General features: G+C 38.3%; 1 protein-coding gene across 4 annotated transcripts; it reads right to left on the bottom strand.

The window, feature by feature from the left end:
* Positions 1–1,313: 1,313 nt before the first annotated feature.
* Positions 1,314–15,583, bottom strand: wt1a (WT1 transcription factor a). 4 transcript variants are annotated; one of them, XM_079449720.1, is made up of 9 exons: positions 14,783–15,576; positions 12,374–12,496; positions 11,407–11,509; positions 8,714–8,797; positions 5,574–5,673; positions 3,701–3,848; positions 3,525–3,614; positions 2,800–2,892; positions 1,314–2,653 (listed from the first exon to the last, which is right to left on the bottom strand). In XM_079449720.1, the coding sequence occupies exons 1-9, from the start codon at positions 15,177–15,179 to the stop codon at positions 2,532–2,534; spliced, it is 1,260 nt and encodes a 419-aa protein (XP_079305846.1). In that variant the 5' UTR covers positions 15,180–15,576; the 3' UTR covers positions 1,314–2,531. The 4 variants fall into 4 exon arrangements, with proteins under 4 accessions (XP_079305846.1, XP_079305848.1, XP_079305847.1 ...); XM_079449721.1 differs by having other exon boundaries at positions 1,315–2,653; positions 2,809–2,892; positions 14,783–15,583; XM_079449722.1 differs by lacking the exon at positions 8,714–8,797.
* Between the last annotated feature and the right edge of the window lie 2,992 nt (positions 15,584–18,575).

Genomic DNA, 18,575 nt, shown 5'->3' with positions numbered 1-18,575 from the left:
TTGGGCTGTTTATCAGTGGAGAATCTCCCTGTAATTAAAGCTCATCTCTTTGTGAGGCTCTGACTAGGCCTTGACAGTTGTTATTCAGAAGAATGTGAAAGAAATATGAATAGGATGACTGACAAGGCAAATTTGATGTTTTGTTGTTCTGTAATCGTGCAGCTTTTGTTACTTTAAAATAATAGTAAATATAGAAATAAAATGATGATACTATTTTTAAACATTATTGTACAGTAAGCACAAAGTATTGTATATTTATTTTGTAAATACAAGTGTTAATAAAAAAGTAAGTGTATGCATTTTTCTAAAGCTTTTTTAATACCTTACGAAAGTGATGCTGCAAAAATGTAAGACCGCTGCATCTGCATCAACACACACTTTCTTTTGGAGACATCCTTTAACCTCTCAATCATGTTTTATCAAATTAACTCTCAAGTTTTTATCAGCCTTTGGAAGGATCACAGACTAGAAAGTTCAATGAGAATGAGTTACTTTCATCTTCTGGTATCAGAGCCAAAAGAACAGATTGCTGATTAGACTTATTTTACAGTGATCAGAAGAAATATAAGTAAGAGCAGAAGAGCAGAAAAAGTGCAGAGGGAATGAAAAACGGAGGAATTCGGGTTTGTCTATAATATTTTAGTCCCCAGATTCATTATGTTCCCTTCTGTAGGCCAACAGCCATCAAACAACAGACTGCTAGTCATTGGTCATTCCAAGCTGTTGTAATGCTAGTTTCATCCGCCTGCTGGCTTTGAAGATTCCCGCTTTCCCACTGAGACAAGACCAATGATTCTTTCAATTTAAGTGGCAAGTATAAACGCTCTCCGGACTTCGGGTCCATTGGAAGTGGACTGTGGCGAAGTTACACAAAGCAGCCACCTCGCCTTCAAAGGGCACTCGAACCAAATCTAGGACAGAGATTAAGCACCGTCTCTGTGAGATACAGAGGGACTTTTCAGCATGAGTAATAGGGTGGAGAAGCTCGCTGATTTACACAGAGCCGGAGCCAAGCAAATTGTTTCAGATTGAAATAGTGTTTTAATGAAGAGTTCGTATATTTGAGGGGAGACGTTTTTTGAATCAAACTAAATCTTGCTTTCTGTGACAAAGAAAATCTTGTGTCATGCCTTGTAGCCTACTTTAAGAGTGAATTTGACTGTAAATGAGGGTTAAAAATACTTTAGTAATCCATTGTACATTTTCAGAGCCTGATAAAAAAAATTATCAAGAGATCATTTATATTTTTCTCTTCACATTCGTAGCCTAACCTAATGGTTAAAGTTCAATATAGAGGAGAGTCTGAGCTTTTCATGAAGTAAATGTGTTTTATTAAAAAAACAACTATAGATATAAGACAAACAAAGTCTGTTAAAAAAACAACAACAGCAAAACGTTCCGTCTAAATGCTTTTCACATTCTATCCATTATATACGCGTCACATTTCCCATGAACAAAATGTTGTTTTTCTTTTTTGGTGTTGGCTGAGGATTGAAACTAATATTTACAGCTCGACACTAACCGCTCAGCCACATAACCAGTGTGACCTACTCATAAATTATCTGGTAAGGTCTAAGAGTGGATTTTTGACAGGATAAACAAGCACGTCAGTGGAACAATTTAACAAGTTCAGATACAATGTTGCAGAAGATGCTGGATAAAGTTTAACAAGGAGGAAGAAGTTACATTTTAATTTACAACAAACATAATAAATTAGTCTGAAAACTGCTGACAACTAAATAAACTGTTAAGTACATTTTCACATCTTAGTCTCAGCATCCCAGAAAAACACGACAAGGTTCCCCTACTGGAAACAGACGGTTTTATATTGAAATGTTTTGGAGTTAGATGCGTGCAGCCTCCAGGGGGCGCTACGCATACAGACACAATGACTCTTGTTATCAGGATTCCCGTGAAAACATTGTTTCTAAGTGCTACTCTAGTGCCAGTTTCCCCTAACCAAACCATGACCTTCACCATTGCAAAGAAAAACAGATCATATCAGTAGCAAGAGATCCAAAACAAACACAATAGACCTACTATTTATTTTTCAATATTTAAAGAAGTAAGGAAATGACACCAGCAGGAATAGAATTCATGTCATCCACATGAGCTTTGTGGCTCAGTGTTGAGGAATGCATCAATTGCTAGACAGAGGCGTTACGGCCATTCAAGTGTTTCCCTCAATTTGACTCTTAAAAAATGATTCTTATTGTTTATAATCAAGTTATTTTTTAGGTAAAAATAAACATTTGTATATCTACATTTGTGCTCTCTAAATAGAGTTGGACCTTCAGATATTTTAAACAAAAACATTTTTATCACCTACTAATGGTCGTAATGGCTCATCACGATGGACCGTAAAATCAATTTAATAAAACATTTGTTTTATTAAATTGCAAAATGTGTTGTTACAGGTGAGCTCTTGCTTCACTGATCATGTTTTTCCTAATGCAAAAAGTTTCAAGTGTATGTTTTGGGTGAGAGGGACAGGTCTCAGACCAGCACTACTGCTAAGACTAAACGTTGACTCAAATAGACAGTTGCAACTTCGTCAGATTCCTCTGATGCATGTTGTGGTGCCTCACAAGCTCATCGGACCTGGCGAACTTCTTCTGACAATTTGGCCATCTGCAGTTAAAGGGCTTCTCGCCTGGAAAGAGAAAGAGAGATACAAACTTTAGAACGCAGTGTATGACCAAACTAGAGTTCATTTTGGCACGATTAAGGGGAATAACTTGGAAGTTCAAAAATTCATCATCAAAGAGAAATTATGAAAAAATGAAAAGGTATACGCACTTGTTTTACCTGTATGTGTCCGGGTGTGGGTCTTAAGGTGGTCTGACCGTGAGAACTTTCTCTGACAGGTGTCACACTGGAAGGGCTTAACCCCTACACACACACGCACACACAAAGGAGAAAAAGGGTACAGTCTACAATAGGGGCCAGAGGAGAGGCCGTACTAAAAAGGTGTCAGGAGAAAGTACTGTCTTGTGAGACTATGTGTGTTCAAAGTGAGATAGCAATACATCGACAAAAACTTTTACTAAATATGCCTGATTCAGGAAATCGTCAAACTTAAAGAGCATTTAACATTTTCAGAGTGAAAATGTTAACATTTACCCAAATGTATGTCAAAGCCAGACAGAATGTGTAATGCTATCACACTTTTTCCACCTCTCTATTTTTTCACTGTCTTTGTGGGCGATTTTTAAGGTGTCTTTTGGTATGTGAAAAGAGACCTATCTGAAAGAGATTGGCATCACTTTTTTCTTTTGAGAAATTTGAAAATCAGAATAAGTTTTTAGGGGACTTGTACACTCAGATAGCAAAGATATTTGATTTAATGTTGAATCAACGTTAAGCATAACGTTGATTCAACGCTAAATCAATTGTCTGCAATTTGGAGACAGGGTTTGACCTAAAAGCACCTAAATCACTCAAATTACTCCATGTGCTACTAGTAAAGAAAAGCAGGAGATACAGGAAGAGAGACCAAGAAAAAAAGCACATAGAGGCCAAACCTGTGTGTCTTCTCTGGTGCCGTTTCAGTTGGTCCGATCTGGAAAACCTGCGACCACAGTCTGTGAAGTCACACTGATAGGGTTTCTCCCCTGGGAGATCAACAAACACATTTTACCACATGCTGATGGATCACGTCTGACAGGGAATGTTGTTTTAGTCTGAAAAAAATGTTCACCTGTGTGTTTACGACTGTGCATCTGTAAGTGAGAAAGTTTGAAGTATCTTTTGTTGCACCCCGGGTAGGCGCACATGAAAGGCCTCTTTTCGTTGGTCTCGGATGAGCGCACTATCGCTGGGGTAATGCCCGGTACCCTCCTCACATCCTGCGAGAAAGCCAACAAATGCATATATTGATTTTTAAAGGTCCAGTGTCTGAAATTTAGCTGCATCTAGCGGTGAGGTTGGGGGTGAGGAACTGCAAACAACGGTTTAGTCCTCCGCTCACCCCTCCCTTTCGAAGTACTACACAGGCTTTCACAGGACTAAGATGTCGTCACATTTTTGTTATTTGCAGAAGGAGATACGTATTTACGAAACACGCTCTGTAGAGCAGTTTGTCCGTTTAGGGCTACTGTAGAAACACATGGCGAAAGAGGGTGTATGTAGATAGAAATAGCTCATTCTTAGATAAAAAAACACAACACTTCATTATGTAAGGTCTTTTGTCTCTAAAGATAAAATTAAGTATATTATATTGCATTTCTGTCAATAGATCCTCCAAAAAAATTTATTCAAGCACATTGCCCATGCAATGGCACAGCAGCTCTTAGCTGTGAAAACTGCTAATAATTAGCATGGTCAATCGGTTCATTACTGCAGAATTAGCTGTGAAATGATCATTGAGATTTAACCACGCTGCTGATATGAGTTCTAACTGTGAACAGTTAGTCACGGACGTTAGACAGACCCTATTTCACTGCCTCACTCCCCCCTAATCCTCCCATCTCCCTCATTTGCCCACCGCCCAAAGCCCATCTGCTCTTAATTAACTAGCGCTTAGCATAATGGCGTTTCCGTACGCTGGCACTGTAATGAATGTGTGTTAAATGCTATTGATAAGTAAATTACTAAACTGTTCTACCGCTGTAGCGTCAGATTTATATATTGACCCCGTGGGGATGATAACACAGCAGGCAAAGCAATACACCTCAGCGTGCTAACATGCTACGTGTGATTTGTATGTGGCGGTCAAGTTCAGCGACGGGCTGTGTTTGACTTAACCCTTCTGTTTAAATGATTATTAAATCAAATTATAGTGTCATTCCAAATCAGTATGACCTTCTTCTGCAGAACACAAAAGAAGATATTTTAAAGAACGTTGGTTACCAAATATCATTGCCCCCCATTGTCTTCTACTGCATGGACACGAAACCACTGAGACATTTCTCAAAAAATCTTCTGAAGTGTTCCACAGAAGAAATAAAGTCACAAAGGTTTTGGATGACATGAGGGTGAACGTCGAATTAAAATCGAATTCACCTTGCTCTATGAAGACAAAGAGAGAAAGAGAGTAAACACAGAAGTGAAGAAAGGCATGTCATTGTGAAGGAGAGCAGATCTGGAGTATGTCTTCTTTAACTGTTTTAAGGCCGCTGACAGACATTAATTAAGACCTAATGATTTATATTCGCGAGCAGCAGGCAACTGGAAACTGCAGCTTTATGGCTAATGGACTTTTTAAGTGATTCCTCTTCCCTATTCATCCTGAAATGCCTTTCAAATGTGTCAACTCTCCTGGCAGGCGCCTGCTTCCTCTCGCATAGCCTTGACGTTGCGTCACAATCTTTTTTTCTGCGGCTTTTTTTCAAATCGCATCTGTCTCTCTTTCATTTGGTATTTACGGCGTTGTAGCACACTGAAAGAGTTTCTTCTTCTTTTTTGGTTGATAATTTTTCAACTATAATTTTGATTGAAGGCTGTGTATAGCCTATAGGTGTTTGTTAGAGTCTGTGTGTTCGCCTGACCTTGGTCGGCATGTCGAGAGCACAGAGAAGTTCTGTGTGTCCTGAGAGTGAACTCCAGTTGGCTGTGAGCTTGGAGATACTGACCTGAAGGCCTCTGAAGACGCCGTGGGTGTGTATGCGGTACTGTGTGCTGCAGCTGTAGACCATGGGCGAGCTGGGGTCGCTTTCATAACCCGCTGCATGGCTGTTGGTGTTCAAAGAGGAAGAATGTGTTTGTTATTGTACAGTAATTGGCTGTAAAATGGTAGCCTGTATGAAATGATCTGTTATTTGAGATTATTAGATTATGGATATTATTGGATATAAAAGCAGGAAACACAAATTAAAAGTCTTACGTGACTACAATTTATTTTTAGTTTTTATTAACATTTTTAATATTTATAAATACTATAAATTACATACTGTAAATGACATTGCATATGATTACAACAGTTGATATGCAGTATGTATTTATTTGGTACAGCATATACCTTATGAATATTAACTTTTAGTTTTATTTGAAGTATTTTTGTAGTACCTTTTATTACTTCAATTTAAAAATAATTCAATAAACATTACAACAAACATATACTCCATAGAACAGGGGAACCTGAGAGAATAAAATCGTTTTAAGGACTATTTGTTGGATCTAATATATATGTATATTTTTATATATTAACACATGATGCTGTACATAAACTTCTAAATTGTTATTTAAATTAAAGAGTTTATGTTATTTAAAATGTTAAGAGTATTTCTTTCTTTAATGAAAGTATTATGGAAAAAGGAAATATCGAAAAACTAAGAAAATGTAATATTGAAATTGAGAATGTGTTTGGCGGGCAACTTGCAGACTTTACATGAACACCATATTAGAGACCCTTGCTGTAAAAAACATAATTTGATTAAATATGCAACAAACACTTTTAGAGATGTTTAGCTGTTTTGTGCAGGTATTTTGTGGATTTATTGTACTTTTTGTTTTATTGTTGTTTTACTCCATAAAACAAAAGGCACAACACATATCGCTGCTGAAATCTCCATATTTCGTGATTTTTTTGTAGTTGCCATAAATCATTGTTATTAGTCACATCTTATGTTTATCACTGGGTTTTGCAAATATCTAACCGATAAAAAGCTTATACATTTTTACAACATGATATTTAATTATTTAAAAAGCACAGTGTTTATTGAAAACCTGCAGATTTGGACATCCAAGGTTTCGGAAGGACAGCGACGATATACTAATGTTTCATGTTTCAAGTAGCATTGGTCTGCAATGACTGAATTTACTTTTTCATTTGTTAATTTGATTGATATAAAATATGATTGAAACGTGTATATTAAGTGTAGAAATATATCAACATTTGCACAAAGGCACAGCAACTGTTCATAAAAAGGAGCGCTACCTCATAACTTTTCCCGTTAAGTCCCACAGCAGATGTAGTCCTTCCTAAATCTCTGCATGCATTATTTCACAAGCTTTAGATGACACCGAGGGCATAGCTAGCCATAAAACACCAAGAGTCATCTCTTTGTAAGTCACGCTGACGTTGGGGCAAATTGCTCCCTGTTCCGAAGTGCAATATTTTTACCCAAAAAATCTGAGGTAGGGCCAGTCAAAGAGATGAATGGGGAATGTATGGTCTTGCTCACTGTTGAACTTCTGCTTAACCCTCAGAGGTATGCGTCTCTCTACGTGAAGCTGTAAATACACACTTCTATGTATCTGTCGGGACAATTTTACACCTTATTTCTTTTGGACCACACAAACTTAACCGTGGCATAGATAACGTTGTTTTTGTTTGTTTGTTACAGTGATGTGCTTGAAGCGAGACAGACTACTGCTAAATTAAGTGCATGCGGTGCAACAGTTTATGAGGTATAAAGTTCTCTTTGTCTCTACATAAGACCAGCCAGGCGAAAAAGACGGTCCAAAACAGCATCCTGCATTAAATCATCTCACAGTTCATTTATTCACCCGAGCCCAGCTAAAAAGCTACCCTAGTCTCGCAACAGACGAGGGATTTGGAGGTATGCAAAACGCTGAATTATAGATAGTTGGATGTATAGGAATGACTGAGTTAAGACCAAAAACTGCCCTGTCTTTCTTATTTATCAGCGCATGAATCATTCCGTCACCCAGCGCTCCACAGGCTCTCTCCGGGAGGCTGCGGAGAGGTCACAGCCTTCTCCCCGCCTGGCCGAACGTGACTGTGGATTCTCGCTTGGGTCCCAGAGGGAGTAGAAACTGTCCCATTGTGCACTGATACACTTCCACCTCCCCCTGCACAGCTCGCTTCCTCCAGGCGGGCCAACACTCGGCATGGTCAAGGCTGAGGTGCCACTGGCAAATATATGGCAGGATATCGTTCTCTAGCCGGACAAAACAGAGGCCGATTCTGCATGTGCACACTGTGGCACAAACAGATGAGTTTTGGGTTGTGGGAAAGTAATTTTCAGTTCAGGAGAGGTTATTGTGAACCTATAACCTATAGTCCAATTGTCTTTAAAGTGTAAAGTGTTGTTTTTTCTATGTTAAAGTACTTTCTCACACCCAAAAGAAGCCATTACGTGATCAATTTGTTGATTTGCTAAGTCATTTCAAGTTTTTTAAGTACAATCAAATGGGCTTTACGAGTCATTTCAACTTCAGTTATTTTAACTATTGTGAATTTTGACAAGTGGTTGGTTGTATTGATGTAACTTGGTTGAAAATATTGGTTGAAATGGTTGAAGTAACGTGAAGACATTGACAAAATGTAAAATAGTAAGTTGAAATGACTGGTCGTACAGTTTGAGAGTGCATGGGAATTCATAACTATTTTACAAGATGGATAATTCGGACGGATTTGTGGTGCCACGAGTCATAAAAACATGTGCGATGATGAACTGAAGCTTCACTGATGTAGAGCAAGCAAATCATGCAAAAATGTATGGGACGAATTCACCACCTTATTAAATAGTTACGAATCGCCCTGAGATTGTGTTCACCGTAGCCTACTGCTTTGTTAGGACCAACGTAGCAACTTTAGCTGAACCAATGTTGTACGTTTGGAGAAAGTTTGGCGCATGTTATTCAACAACCCTTCAACAGTTAAATAATCCTGCAAAGTGAATTCTAACCCAAATGTGTCTCAACTAAAGCAGATTAACTGTCCTCGTGGATCCTGGCTGACACAGATACGTGCAATCCAAAACACTGAAGAATTTCTACATGACAGGGGAGGGTCACGTCGACCTACCTCTTAATGGTGGACGCCAGACTGTTGACAGGGTTCCACCCCATACACTCCAACTGTGACGCCATTTGATATAAATTATCACTGCTGGGATACAACACAACAGCATTTATGAAAATATGCATGTACAGTATTTTCCCTAACTACAAGCACAAGCTCCTTGCTTTATTAACCAGCAATCACAGTCAGATGGAGAGAATGTGGAGGATGAAAAATGGACCGGCTTTTGACAAAGGCATCCCGGGTAAGAACGAATGAATGTGTCACATGCGAACAAAAAACAAGGGGTTACCCGCACCACCAGGGTATCAGTTAATCAAATCAGGTCTCACTCAAAAACCTGCCATAAGTTATTAAAAGCCTGTCTGATGGACTATTCGTTACCCTGCCAGGTGCTCAACCAAACACATAGTTTGGATTTATCTCCAGCAATTCTGACATCACAGTGTTTCATCACAGACAGGGAACAGGGTACGGCTGTATGATCTGGTACCTGGTACTGGGCTTTGCTACACTGCAAAGGGAAAGTCCCTGTATTTTAGAAGTAAGTATTTGCTTTGAAAAATAAGTGTCGAAGGAGCCGTTCGTGCATTTTTTATCACAGACGTTTATAGTGTAGCAGTTAACTTAATGTAAGCTGTGTTTCCCGTCACTTCAAATTTTCAGTGTCAATGTACTCATCACTTTACAACGTTTTGTGTTTGTGACCTTGGTGTTGTTATGTTTTAACAAACCCAACACAAATGCAAGAAGCATGTAGACCGTGACTAGTTTCATACGCTTTGCCTTTGCGATTTAAGTCGCGAATAACCAAATTTTAATTCTGGAGTTGAAACCTAAATAGGTTTGTACTATATCTTAAAACTGCAATTACCAAAAAGTCTGTATAGATACAGAGCTTTATGCAGCAGACGTTTAATTGAAAAGCAGCAAAACATTTCCATTTGAGAATTCCCAGCCCCTCAACTGCTGCCGATAGCGGACTGTTTATTGCAACGCAGTGGAGAGGGAACTGGAAAACACAGTTCGACCTGAGTCAAAGTCCCCTTATCATCCCAATTCTGTTATTTTGAATCTTTATGTTCCCTCTGGGCTGGAAAAACAACATGGTTAAAACATCCACGGAATGCGAGATCACTCCGGGGCCGTAGTGTGCGTACCGTTAGCCGAAGTTGCAGGGAATTCCTTGGAGAACAGTTAACCACTTATCAGAATGAAAGAATTCAGAGCTGGTTTGAAAGTGTAAAGGGGTGGTGGATTAAAGCGTTTGTGTTGGCCCGGTTCACGCTGCTGTTCAGCACTTGACCTTTATTATGAACGTTCAACAGAAACCAGCTTTGATTCGGCAAGATGCTGACTAACAAAATTACGATAATTTGTATTTTAAAAGATTAAGAAGAACATTTCGCAAGAAAATGAAAATGTTTACTCAGCATTATGTCATGCACAACCTGAATGACTTTATATTCTTCTGCTGAATACAAAAGAAGATATTTTGAAGAACGTTGGTAACCAAACAACACTGGTCTGCATTGACTTCCATTACACAACACAACAGAGAAATTTCTCAAAACATCTTGTTTTGCGTTCCACAGGTTTTGAATGACACGATTGGTATAAATTATATAAACCAGCACTTTAACATATGGATCCTCATAGTAAAATGTTGCTGTTTTTTTAAAAACATGTATGTTTCTTACGTACATTTGTGTTTTCTAAAATAGAATCAGGAATGTAATGGTTCTCTAACGCACAGGAAAAACTGAAAAAAAGTTGTTCTTTCATCCAGGTGGAAGTTACCACAGACAGACACACTGGATAACTTTATTTGAGCATCCTGTACCAACAAAACCTCCCATGCGCCTTTCCTCTCCTTTTTACTTAACTTCCCACGTCCTCTATGTGTTCATGGCATCGTGACATGATGCTTTTGATTGTAGTCCAGGCCTCAATTCTGAACACAACTGAATTTGAACTTCCTGGAGACGTGTTCTAAGAAATATCAGTTGTACTCAGGGGCATAACTTTAAAACATTTCTAAATCACTGTGTGAATATTATACGAAGTCATATAAAATAAGGATTTTCACTATCTACCATTGCTGGCACACATTTACCTGTCTTTTACTTGTTAAATGTTTAGACACCTGATTTAGATTCATGAGTCAAGCTGATAAGGTATGTACAACCCAGCACATTGGCACAAACACGGAGGCAACTGGAGTTTGATGTTCTGCACCTTGGAGCTTTCTTAAAGGGACAGCAAATTCTTTATTCAGTTACTCACCCTCGAGATGTTCTTAATCTGTCCTACCATAGTAGAAAAAATTACAATGGTAGTCAAAAATGCTACAGTACTGTTTGCTTTCCCATATTCTTCTAAAATATCTTCTTTTTTGTATTGCAGAACAAGAACATTATTTTTTCTACTATGGGAGTCAATGGAAGCTGAGAATTGTTTAGTTAATTTTTTTTTCCAAATGTCCTTCTCTGTGTTCATCAGAACAAAGACATACAGATTTGGAAGAACTTGAGGGTGCATAAATGAAGACAGAATTTACATTACATTTTTTGGGTGAACTGTTCCTTTGAAGCAGGAGAATTTTAAAAGTTTGTGTGTACCGATCTGATATTGTATGTGCACGTTTTGACCATGTGAAAGCTTGATGTGCATGATGTATAGGACTGGAGCCCTACCTGTTGTATGGGTTCCTCAGGAGCAAAGCCTGACTTCCTGTACAGCTGTCTGAAGGCGTGTGACAGCCATATACAGGTGGAGGGACAGGATACTGCTGGTCACCTGAAACACAACAAATATAAACAAAAATACATAAATAGCTATTTTTACTTGTAAATAAACCTGTTTTCAGCCCAATGAGGCCAAGAAGATGCAAAAAGTGAGAATAGACATCATTTAGAAAAAACTATTTTGGTTTAGTCTTTTAAAAAAAAAAAGTTTTTATAAGTCTCGTTTTTAATATTACTCTGCACGAATTAATAAGAAGTACAATTTCTGCACTTTGTCTCAAAAAAATATGCACGCCTGGACGCTCTGAGTATCATAACTTTGCCGTTTCAATGAAGCGCATGATTGAGAGTGTGTGGCGTAGCGCGTCCTACAAAGGGAATATGAGAGCGAGGGAGGGTTGTGGAGATGCGGCCGAGTACGCTTAGCAGTTATGAAAACAACAGGCTGACTTTGAAGCTATAAGCACGCAGGCCTCACTCTAAGTTTCAAAGTCCAAATGAGAAACTGGTGCTTCGGCTCATCCGGCTTCCACATTGTGAATGTGTCCCGTGGTGGTTCTAAACGTTCCGGAGGGAACACCACATTGCTGAATCTTCTGGTCACTAGCTCAGAGACCTCAGAGAAAATTTACTGCAGCCAACACCAAATCGTCCAGTGAGCGGTTTGCTGATGTATAACATTGTGGCGTGCGTGAGAGAAAAGAGGACTTCTGGGGGAAAAACACTAGGCTGATTTGCTGTCCGGCGATGGGACGTTTTGTGCGACTTGCCCCTGGAAGGCCACGCTATAAGTTCAAAGAGCAAGGTCAAGCTCTGGAGCGCTCGGAAAGTGTGCGGAGATTAAGATCTCCAAGAATACGTGCATTTATACAAACATAGTAAAATGTGATTTAATGCGTCGTGTAACCGTGTTTACCCATGTTGCTTTGCTGCGTGATGGGATCTTCATGTTTGAAGGTATGGTTGGGAAACTGTGAGGTGTGGTGGGTAGGAGTGTGTCCGTAGTTGGTGGCTCCATCAAAAGCAACCGCACTGTAACCTTGGAGAGATATACAAATGTAAGTACATTCCTTTTAATAGATAGTCAGACACTGATATTCATATAACATCATATTTTTTTATATAAAAATAATATCACTAAATCTGCATTAGCTGCCACTAAACAGAAACACAAAAAGAGCTACTCAAAAGTTAATAGTTATAAAAGATTCCTCCTTGGGTTCTAATCACCCCCTCCCCATCATTGCCCAGCGGGGGCGAGTGGACAAGCTGTGCGAGGTAAATAAACCCTGGCAGGACGATGCAGTCGAGAGCCGACACCAGGTTTAGGGGTGAATCATGCCTTGGTGTAACCCCAGGTCAGACGTAACATCGTAAATCAAGGTCCCCCACCACCATCTTCATTAATTACAAGCAAACCACTTTCACCTCAGAGAGAGAAAAACTCATTAAAGATGACCATTTCTCTTCTATCCAACCAGGGTCTCAGCAAGAGTCAAAACCTGGGGGTCAGTAAAGTGCTAGTCAGTGGCTGTGAGTAATGCTGTAGTGTCAACAATTTACTTTATACTTTCCAAAATGCTATTTGATCGTATCAGTATCAGAAAAATTGATAATGCTTTTAAAAATAGATCTGGGTTCAATCTCACAATATTTGAGTTTAGTGTCATTTGATATTATTTTTAATTATTGCTTATTTTATTATTATTGATTAGGAAATACATCAAACACTGTCGCTCAAGCAGGCTCAGTGGTACAAAAAATCTGCATATTTTGAAATTCATTGCAAAACGGGATTATGAGCAGAAATGTGGATATAATTGTTTGGAAAAGCAAATTATTTTTGTCATTTAGAATTTTTTAAGACTAATAAAACAATGATGAAAAATCAACAGAAAGAATATCTAAAGGTAGCTTGAATTATTCAGATGTCTAAGTGACAGGTTGACATAGATGTTAAAATACGTGTGTGTCTCTGTTGTCTAATATTAGTTACTGTTGTTTATCTATTAAATGAAGCAAAAATATAAAACATGTTTTAGAAAATGTGCAATTTAATTAAAAGTTTCCATTATGTTTACATTTTATTTACCATGGGGTATCAGTTAGATAAAAATAAGGAGAAATGAATGATGTACCAAATTCTACTCTCGTTTTATTAATTATTTTAATAATTATAGATTTGTCTAATTACCCTTTTAGCTTAATAAAACATCGCTTGTATGTAACTTTACTTTCTAATTTTTGGTGATTGTTATCTCAATTTATATAATAAATACATTCACAGCACGCACATTTTTTGTTCTCTGATTAAAATATATGCACTTTACATAGAGAGAAATAAATAGTTTTTTTGCCTCGCTGCAAAATCTTTATCATTCCATAAGTTGAAAACTCAGAAACGTCACAAAAGTCTGTTTTACTGTATACTGACACAGCAATGAGTCACAAGTATTAAATGACCATGTGAGGAGGTGTTTGATGCATATCTGTAAAATGACTGTGAATTGTTTTGCCAAATACAGGAGCATTAAGATGTGTATTTACTCAAGGTAGAGGTGATGGCCCTGGTGACAGATAAATCGCAGAATGCATTTACTCACTAAATGTAAACTTACTGTTCAAACAAGTTCACACAAGCGAGTTCTGGCAAACTGTAATAAAGCCCATTATGTCATTAAACGTTCATATTAAGGCTTCATTCATTAAATTTGTCATTGCTATTTAATTTCAATATTCTTCTAAATAAATTAATATATTTGAATAAAAATGTAGTTTGACATTAACTGTAAAGATTAAGGTTTCACACAGTAAGTTCGTCAGTGCTATTTTTATGTCGACTTTTAAAACAAACGTGCTGTCATTTTTGCAAGCGCCAATTCATTTTCAGTGTCAAACATTAATCATAGATATCAAACTATAATGTCATCAAAACGTTCAACATTGTACTTACTGTGCTTATAACAATACGCAATGTACCTTAACTCAGTCAAATAACTACATTAAGAAGCAAAAAAAATATGCTGTGAATAATAATACAACTTCTTTGTTCGTCCATCATGGCAATGTAAAATGTTCTTTTATACTGTAGATTTGAGGCATAAACGCTTATTAAGATCAATGTAAGTTTTAATTAAATATACAAAACAGATCATTTTTTTAACTGAAGGACTAAAATAAAACATTAAATGAAAGTAAACATGTTCCAGCATTATTACAGTAAACAGACTTTCCCACCTCACAGTTATTGATTTTTACACTTAACTGTCATTTTAATGGCCCAATGAAGAACTACAGAGATATTGAATTATGAATGGTTTCTCACCCTGACTTCGAGAGCTAGGTTGGCTTTCCATGCAGTTAGACAGGTAAGGGCCGTTGCTGAACATCCTCGGCTGGCTGGGTGGAGGTTGGCTGGGCGTGGGGGCCCCAAAGGCTCCGTACCTACAGGCCCCGGTGCCAGAGAACTGTCCAGAGAAGTGCAGAGTGAAGGCACTCAAACCACAGTGAGGGTCCTCATGGTGGTCGGCCGTGCCCCAGGTGGGCTCCTGCTTGATAAAGGAGTGCTGGGCCAGCGAGCTGTAAGGTGAACCGGTGTGGAAGTCCAGCATTGGGGGCCACTGTGAAGTACTGCTAATGGGAAGGGTGCAGTTACTGTTCCCCCCTGGCAAAGTGGGCACGGGGGGAAGGAGCGTGTTGAGGTCACGTACATCAGATCCCATCCTAGAGCATGTACAATACACCTGATCACTTAAACAAACAGGCCCAGCAATGAGACAATGTCCGACGGATCTGATTCGAGTTTGGTTCGGTCCTACAATCCAACTCAAAGCAATGTCAATAAAAGTCAAATCCAGCAAGGTGTCATCGCTGAGTGGAGTTTGGCCAACAGGAATCACTCCAAAGGCATGCAGATGGCACGAAATTGTTTTCAATCGCTAAAAGTCCATGTTGCAATGGAGACTTTGGGCGAGAGCAGAGAATGTAAAAATAAGGGTGCTCAGTAGGGAGGTCCCAGCGAAGGAGAGCTCTAGCAGGGTCTGTGAATGGAGTGAGGAGAGCAGGAGAGAAAGCAGAGGGAGAGAGGTGTACCTCCTTACTTGTGTGCCTGTTTTCTTTGGAGGCCTGGGAGCTCACATACAGACCCACACTACTGAGTCAGGAGGAGGAGCCAAAACCTAGTGAGGAAAGATGAGTGTAACACTTCATTCATTTACCTCTCCTTGTACAATACTCCTCCCTGTATACTCATACAGCACACAGGGAGTCTCAATAATCTGTGTGTGTGTGTTTGTGGGAGTAAGGTATGGAAAACAATGATTCAGAAGCAAGGTTTTATGATATTTGAAACAAATACTGTAGCAGGCCACAGTTTAGCAGGCACTGTAAAAACAGTTTAAAAATTTGCTCCACCTTAAAATCTTGGTCATGTTTAATATCTTGCAGGTATGCATGTTATAACTAAATTTAAAGTCTGCATCACAGAAATTTCCACAAGCAGATTTTAACATAACATTTTGATTCAAATGATAACATTATTTCATTAATTTACGTAGACTATTTAAAAAACCTGGTTTAGGAAAATCCGATTTAAAATAATGCTGTTTAGTGTATAACCAAGACGAGCGGGTAACCCAACCCTTGCGCGCGCTTTATCATTAACACATCCATCAAAGTTAATGTTTTTTCGCTCTGATGACCTTACAGTATATGCATGAAACAAATGTGCTTGGCTTTTTATTTTATTTAGGATATTTATCCGACTATTTAAGAACGTGGGCTTCATAATATAATAAGGCTATACTTACACAAAAATAACATATTTATTGCAAATTATTTTAAGATAATGATAATGTCATTTATAATTGTTTTATTTGATTTCTTTTTTTGCAGAACTACAAAACTATAGTAGAAATAAGTAGCCTGTTTCCAAAACCCCGTTATTTTAAAAATAAATAATTGAATTATAGTTTCATATAAACAAATTTAATAAAAATAATCATATGCGGTCAATTTTCATATCATTTCTCTCCTTGAAATAATTTTTGTTCTGCTTTTCAAACCGCATATTATTGAGTGTTGGAAAGACGCACTGAAACGACTCGCCGCTATCTTTGTTGCCTTTTCTTTAGAATTAAATAAGGGCTATATTAATTTTTTTATTTTTGAGTCGCATGCATTGCCTAGTTAAATAAAATAGCATAGCACAGTTTACAGTTTTACAAGTACAAATATGTTTTATTAAGTGCAGAGGAAAGTTGTTTAGACAAAAGCAAGTTTCTCTCATTAACAAATAAAAACACGCGCAGGTGCTCACTTTCTTAATTCTTCATGACATCTTTCTATTTGGTATTTGACTTAATTCTTCATAATTTATCAGTGAAATTGAATTACAAACGAGTACAATAATTGTATAAATAAATCGAATAAGATTAAAATGTTCTATTTAATCTGCGTCTGTTGTTCTGCAAAAGCGCACGAGATCCGTTACAACTTCTCAATGAAATAATAAAATGAGCCAATGAAAGAAAATTCTTCGCGAAATTGTTTTGCCTTACAATTGGCGACCGTCAGCTGTAGCACGATGAGAGGCCGATGAAAAATAGGTGTTGCGATGCGGAGGGATGGCTCAATTATAACACCGCACAATCTGCCGTGAGGAAGAGAGGACTTACAAACCCCTACACGCACTCCCCTCCGCGAGGGCTGAGTTCTGCTTAACCTCTGGCAAACCCACTGAAAGAAAGCACTATTATTGGAGACCGCAACTGAGATGGACCTCAGATGGACGTCCTCGCCTTCAGGTTGGAAATATGAAAACAAACGAATCCTGTATCATATTGTTATCACTTAGTCAATTTTAGCCTTGACTTTTACCCAGGGCGCGTGGCCATTCATAATCATTTGCACAATACTTACAATAACAGTAATAGACAGTGACGAAGATCTTAATTCCACAGCGGCTCCACTTTGCCTGTGAAAAATATGGTGTGACGCGACGCACGCCTAACATCCAGACACTTTAATGGGCCGAGATGAATATTAAATCGGCGTATTAAAAACGACTGTGCGCGTTTTGGATGATGTCCGCAAGAAACTGCCAATCATCGCATTTAGATATACCATGAAAATACATGTAAACGGGACAAGAGGTGGTTTATAAAGACCAAAATATTTATAAAGACTAAAATAAATGGTCTATTTTGGAATTTGGAGTATTAGGTTTGAACTTTTGTATTTAAAATAACAACATTGCGAATTTTGGTATTTATTTAAATCCCTTTAAAATAAAATTAGACTAAACATGTTTTGAAAGTCTATTGTACTGCATTCAAAACATCAAAAATGTTGGCAGTGTTTTATCACAAGAGGCAGTTGCTAGTGTCCTTGAAAGTTTTTTTCTCTGTTTTGATGTATGAAGACTTTAAAGGTTATCATCTCTGCTTCTAGTCTTGCCAGTCTTTTTGCTTTCATAGCAACAGTTACACGCAAACATAGTGGTGGAAGCTTGAAAAGATTACAATACTGTATAATGCAAATCTCAGGTCACTGTTACTATAAACTTACACTGTAAAAAACAACCCCTTCCCTGTCATACTCATTTGGACAATCACCATATAGATGAACAGCAGCATAAATATAAACAAATATTTCCTCCTCGTGTCCCAAACTCTTCACACATGTCTTTGAAAAGAGAAAGAAAAGGCCCAGTTCAGACGTGCTATCAATAGGTCATTATTAAAACTGCTAAATCTGAAACATTTTACGCTGCCAATTTTGAACATGGTGTCCATTGCTTAACCAATTAGCCAAGATCCATCTTTATGTGTCAAACGTGTAGGCCTCTGTGTAGCCGGAAGTGTCGGACGGAGAGCAGGACGTGGCTAAGCAGAGGCAGTTCTCATTAAATTGATGAGCTGAGATCTGGTCCTACTTCACCATCTGGAATTGTAGTCTGGGGTTCTGCTGAAAGCTGCTGACCCAGGATTCAACTCTTCAACTCGGGGAAGAGGAGCACGAGAAAAAGAAAAAGCAAGTCTTGTCGGCAGAAGTCACTGTGTCAAAGTCCTCATCAGGCTCGAGGGCTTTGGATTAGGGCTGCAGTGTTTGGCAGCCTA

The sequence above is a fragment of the Barbatula barbatula genome, assembly GCF_947034865.1.
Source record: "Barbatula barbatula genome assembly, chromosome: 25".
Classification (NCBI taxonomy): Eukaryota; Metazoa; Chordata; class Actinopteri; order Cypriniformes; family Nemacheilidae; genus Barbatula; species Barbatula barbatula.
Note: the sequence above shows the minus strand (reverse complement) of the source record. Positions and strands in the feature narration are given on the sequence as shown.